Below are 6000 nucleotides of genomic sequence, written 5' to 3'. Positions count from 1 at the left end.
GAGGCTAAGCACCTAATCTTGTTTCTCCTGCGGGTTGGGGAAGGGACTCGGATAGGAAATGGTGATGGGGTGTGCCTGTGGACATGTGCACATGTCAGGTGAGGGACTCTGGCTTCAACTGTAATGATTTTCCTTTTTTTTTTTTCTTTTTTAAGACGAATTTTGCCCTTGATGCCCAGGCTGGAGTGCAATGGCACGAACTCAGCTCACTGCAACCTCTGCCTCCCAGGTTCAAGCGACTCTCCTGCCTCAGCCTCCCAAGTATCTGGGATTACAGGCATGCACCCATGCCCGAGTAATTTTTTTGTATTTTTAGTAGAAACAGGGTTTCACCATGTCAATCAGGCTGGTCTTGAACTCCTAACCTCAGGTGATCCACTCACCTCGGCCTCCCAAAGTGTTGGGATTACAGATGTGAGCCACTGTGCCCAGCCGATTTTACTTTTTAAAAAGATAATATATTGATAGGTTCATTGTGTAATGAAAAATTAACAATGGCCTGTCTGGGGAGACAAACGGGATGGACCACCCAAGCCAAATGCAGAATGAAGAACAAAGAAGCACCGTGACACGCTGGCAATCGCTGGGGGGTTCTGAGTCTTCACTTTATTACGATGTCACTACGATGTCACCAGAAGTCACCACCTTCACTTGGTTCACCACGGATGGATGGATGTCATAAAGGAGGGTGCCACGGGGCCAGTGGATTCACTCGAGACTTAACCAGGTGGTGGGGGGGGCCGAGAGTGGGGGCCCAGGATGGGGACCGCCCTTCACCGCACACACACGCACACACACAGATATATTTGTGGAGCCTTATATTATACATCTTATATATAGAAAATATATATATTTATACTATACACAGGCAGTAACGCTGCGGGAGGGGGCCGGGGCACCAACAAGGGCTGTGCACACCAGGGTATAGGGAGTGTCAGGCCAAGGGCATCGCTGGGAGGCAGCCGGCCCAGTCTCTCCTCCCATAAACTCCTGGGAGGGGCGTTTCCCCTTTTCTGCTCCTTAGAGAATCAAAGGGGTCTCGGGCCAAGGTCAGGGGTCCCCCAGGGCTAACAGGCAGGGGCTCTCAGTGACATGGAGAAACCTGGGACCCCTGAGGCTTTGAAGATCAAGAATCACCAGGGAAGGATGGAGTGGGGAACTAATGTCTGTCCCCTGGGAATTAGCCTCTCCATTGAGACACCCTCAGGTGGACTGGATCAGGAGCCGTGCAGGCAGGACAGTCTGTAACAACCCAGGATGAGTCAACTCAGAAAGCAGAAGACCTGGCTCCTGAAGCTCTCACTCTCCACTTGACCTTGGACAAGCCTGCCCCAGACTCTGCCAACTCTAAGGGTCCTTGCAGCTCTACGCTTATGTCAAAGCTTTTTTCCTGGGCCCTCTCTTGTGCTTGATGGGGAGGAGGAAGCCACCCTGCAGGGTCCGGCTGCAGGAAGGCCCTTCTCCAAGGAGAGCTTTGGGAGCAAGGGAGAAGCAGGGGAGGGCAGCTTAGAGGAAAAAGGGATACAAGACAGAGTTGGGCCTGGGGTCCTCCAGGGGCTATCCTCTGCCAACAGAAGGCAAGAGCTTCCCCATGAACCTTCCAGGGCAGAGTCAGGAGCCCTGGGTCCCATCCAAATCCCGCCCTCCATCTCTCGCCCTCTCTCATCTCCTTCCTGGGCAGGTTTCTGCCAGAGCCCAGCCTGATGGGGATAGATCATGCCGGGGAGTGCTTCTGGGCTGTACCTGGGAATAGTGAGGGATTCTTTGTGAGATGACTCAGCACCCCCCATTCCTGGCAGGAGTCTTGGCAACTTTCCCTGCCTAGGGTGGCAGGCAGAGTCTGTAACAAACAGCCAGGATGGAGTCAAGCTTACCTGGTGCCCTGCCCTCCAGCCAAGGATTGCCAGCAGCTGGCTGGCGCCCAGGGAGAAACAGATGGGCAGCACCCTGAGATCTCCAAGTACCCACCAGCAGGGGACGCTTTTGGTGGAGAGTGGGTGAGGGTCAGAACATCTCACAGCCTCTTGTAGGGGGCACAGAACTTCACTTTGCCATAAACACTCCTGCACCCACTCACACCTTCGCCTTTGGCCTGGTATAGGTTTCACTCTTCAGGCCAGCAGATAACCTGCCCCCATGCTGGTCCCATTTGGGCCACTGTGGACAGGGTCCCTTCCTTGGATTGGAAAATGACGTCAGCAACAAGTAGCTATCACTCAGCTGCCTGGGGTCCTCTCCATCACTGCTGTCCCTTGGGAGGTCTTGGACAGACCCGAGTTTAGATCTGTGTTCCACTGCCAGCTTGCTTATGTTCGCGGAGCCTGTTTCCCCTCTGTTAAATGGGGACAATGATGCTACTTCTCTGATTAGGACTTCCAGCCCGACCTTAGGGATATGGAAACAGGAACCACCCACACCCTTGGTATCCCCAGGACAGGTGCGGGATAACTGCTGAATGAGTGAGCAGGTAAGGGATCGCCTTGGAGGGTTCTTGGAGCAGGGATGGGGGGATGGTGGTAGAGACGCCCAGCACTGGGCTTGTCCACCACCTGCTCTGCTCCCCGGGGGACAGGCCAGTGGACACTGGGTGGATGGGAGGATGGGCCCCCAGTGCTCTCCCACACCTCTCTCCCGGTCCCTTACGGCTCACTGAAGAGCCCACCTTATTCAAGAATCTACCTGCCCCCACTCAGAAGAGATTATGACCTCCTCAGGCCCCACGACCCTCTTCATGCCTTGGGGTCACCTGCCACCCTCTCCCCTACAGCCCATGGTCTTCTCTGGGCCTCCCATGCCTCAGGGGCTCTTGCCTGTGTCGTCCTGGAGGCAGTGCCTCTCCACGGCTGCAGCCCAGGAGCTGACTTGCTGATTCCAAAGCCCCTGTCCTTGCTGCTCTGCCTCCCACAGGGAGGCTGGCTCTACAGAGGGTCTTCCGGAAGGCCAAGGAAACACCTCTCATGCCTTTGGCTGCTCTAGCCCCTGAACCCTGATTGACCCCAGGTGAGAGGAGAGGTGACACAGTGTCCCAGATCAGTTCTGTTTCCTGGGAGGTCACAAGGGCAGGGAATCAAGGCACCTGCTGGGTAGCTGAGGCCAAGAAACCCGGGCATCAGGCCCAGCTTTGCCACTTACTCACCATGACCTTGGGCCAGTCACACCCTCATCTGGGCCTCCTCATCCACCAGCCCTAGGCAAGGGCTTCGTGAGCCCTTCTAGAGGAAAGGACAGTGATCAGTCCTTTGAGACCACGAAGGGGGTTGATGGAGCTCCCTGGAACGAGCGCCAGTGGGACACTCAGAGCACAGAGCAGCACCAGGGTGAGCCCTCTCAGAGGAGGCCAAGGGCCAGGGGTAGGGCCAGGGGGATGTGGGTGGAGGGATCTGGAAGTGGGGGTGTCCCCGGCGAAGGGGAGGAACAGCTTGGGTAGAACAGGCCCTTGGCTTGCAGCAGAATCAGGGTGTCTCAAGGGGCTGAGGGCCCCAAGGCCTCCCAGAATGACAGTAACACTGAGCTGGGAAGCCCCAAGCATGGGGATGGGGGGAGGTGGGTGGCCAGGGACAAGCATGTGGTCTGCAGTTGGGCGGCCTGGGCTCGGCCCCACCTCTATCACTAGCTGCCTGAGTGACTCTGGGCAAGGGATCTTGACCTCTCCAGACCTCAGTTTCCTCAACCATAAAATCGAGACCGTCCTGACACTCTTAGCAGGACTGCTGGAGTGGGGTGACAGCCCCCAGTGTCCTGTGGTTGTTCACATTCGCCCTATGACCAAGCCACAGTGTAGCCAAACTTCCCAGCATTATCTGGGGCTGTCTTCCCCACTGTTCCAGCCTCTGGGACCACCAGGACTTCCTCCACCGCTCATCTCTCCCCTTTCCAGAGGCCATCTCTGCCAATTTTACCACCCATGCCCGGCACAGGCTGGATGCACAGTAGGCGCTCAAGGAATGCTGATGACACAATGTATGAATGCAAACACCCCTGGCCCCCACCCACTAGGGCTCTGTGGGTCACATGCCCTGGGACATACTTGCACACACATGTAGACACCCCCAGCACTGGACGGCCCCACCCCTGCCCTGAGCTACCCTGGACCTCAGTGGGACAAGGCAGAGGCTGATGAGGTGCTGGGCAGGGCAGCCTGGGAGGGAACAGGGGCTGGGTGTGGAGGGAGGGGACAGATGGGGGAGGGGCAGGGGCAGGCGGTCACTGTGGCTCAGTAGCCCTGCGACTGGTAGCCCTGAGGCTCGGTGTCGAAGGCGTTGGCCGGCTGCTGGTAGGTGCCGCCCATACCGGCAGGATCCGGCCCGGTGTTGGGCTCCACGTAGGGCGCGTAAGGCATGCTGGAGTCCTGGCTGGGGTCCATGTAGTCCTGGGAGAAGAGGGCCGAGTCGGCGCCAATCTGGTACCGCTGGAAGGCCAGCACGGCCTGGCCCGCCTGGGCACGAGGGCCGGCAGGGACAAGGACAGGCGGGAGGGGGTGGTTAGGGGAGAGACAGACAAGAACACTGGGTTAGTGGTGGTTAGTTCACAGGACATAGGCAGGAGAGGGTTGAAGATCCTCACAGTACTGAACACAAGACTGAGACTCAGCTTGGCTGTGGAGAAGGAAGGCTGCTCTCACAGTCACCCCTGGAGATCGTCCAGCCAGAAAGAATCTCCGAAGCCACCTGCCCCTGTCTTCCAATCCCAGAGGTCAATCTGGGCTACTAAAAGCTCTAGATCGTCATTATGTTGTGTTAAAATGGCCCAAAGTCCAACAGCAGCCTCCTTAAAAACAGTGTCTCAACAGGACAAAGGACTGTTAGGATCTTCTAAGAGCCATTCTTTTGTCTCTCTTGCAACTAGGCAAGGCCATTTAACTACATTTCGGCCAATGGAGTACCCTCGTGTTCTTTGTCCCACCCTCTGACCTGATGCCTGGAATGCAGATGTGATGGCTGGAGCTCGAGTTGCTAAAAGGGAACCACAGAGACCAGAAGACAAACTGTAGGAATGAAGGATGCCTGGGTGCATCATGGTGTAACCATCATTGCAGGCATGGTGGCTCACGGTGGCTTGAGGCCAGGAGATCAAGACCAGCCTGGGCTAAAATATGTCGCTCTGGCATATTGACCATGCTGAGTTAAAGGCACTTGGAAAACAGCAGGCACAAGAACAATCTGACCTCCTTCTCGAAAGCAGGAGAGGCTGGGTGTGGTGGCTTATGCCTGTAATCCCAGCACTTTGGGAAGCCAAGGCAGGCAGATCACTTGAGGTCAGGAGTTCGAGATAAGCCTGGCCAACATGATGAAACCCCTGTCTCTACTAAAAATTAAAAAATTAGCCAGGCATGGTGGTGCTCGCCTGTAATCCCAGCTACTCAGGAGGTGAGGCAGGAGAATTGTTTGAACCCAGGAGGCGGAGGTTGCAGTGAACCAACATTGCATCACCACATTCCAGCCTGGGCAACAAAGTGAGACTCTGTCTCAAAAAAAAAAAAGAAAGACAAGCCTGGACAACATAACAAGACCCCATCGCTAAAACAACAATAACAACAACAAAAAAACCTCACACAAAAAATTAGCCAGGCATAGTAGTGCTTCCCTGTAGTCCCAGCTACTCAGGAGGCTGCGGTGGGAGGATTGTCTGAGGCCGAGTTGGAGGCTGCAGTGAACTATGATCCAGCCTGGGCAACAGAATGAGACCCTGTCTCTTAAAAAAAAGAAAGATGCTTGGGTCACTGAAGACCTCAGGAGCCACCATGCCAGCCCTGGACCACCTCCACAGCCTTGGATTTCGCTGAAATCACTGTTTTGTTTGTTTGTTTTTGAGACAGAGTTTTGCTCTTGTTGCCCAGGCTGGAGTGCAATGGTTTGATCTCGGCTCACCACAACCTCCGCCTCCTGGGTTCAAGTGATTGTCCTGCCTCAGCTTCCCTAGTAGCTGGAATTGCAGGCATGCACCACTGTGCCTGGCTAATTTTGTATTTTTAGTAGAGACAGGAGTTTCTCCTTGTTGGTC

The 6000-nt window shown here is 55.4% G+C and overlaps 1 protein-coding gene across 2 annotated transcripts in view; it reads right to left on the bottom strand.

The window, feature by feature from the left end:
* Window positions 1–584: 584 nt before the first annotated feature.
* The window catches only part of SYNGR1 (synaptogyrin 1), a 30188-nt gene continuing 24772 nt past the window's right edge, over window positions 585–6000 (bottom strand). The window contains exon 4 of one of the 2 annotated variants that reach the window (XM_002763494.6): window positions 585–4435. In XM_002763494.6, the coding sequence (XP_002763540.3) occupies window positions 4214–4435 (222 nt within the window). In that variant the 3' untranslated portion in view covers window positions 585–4213. The remainder of the gene's footprint in view (window positions 4436–6000) is intronic. The other variant, XM_054241641.2, reaches the window with a different exon arrangement.

This window comes from Callithrix jacchus, chromosome 1 (genome assembly GCF_049354715.1).
Source record: "Callithrix jacchus isolate 240 chromosome 1, calJac240_pri, whole genome shotgun sequence".
In the NCBI taxonomy this organism is placed as follows: Eukaryota; Metazoa; Chordata; class Mammalia; order Primates; family Cebidae; genus Callithrix; species Callithrix jacchus.
This window is presented reverse-complemented; position numbering and strand designations above follow the sequence as displayed.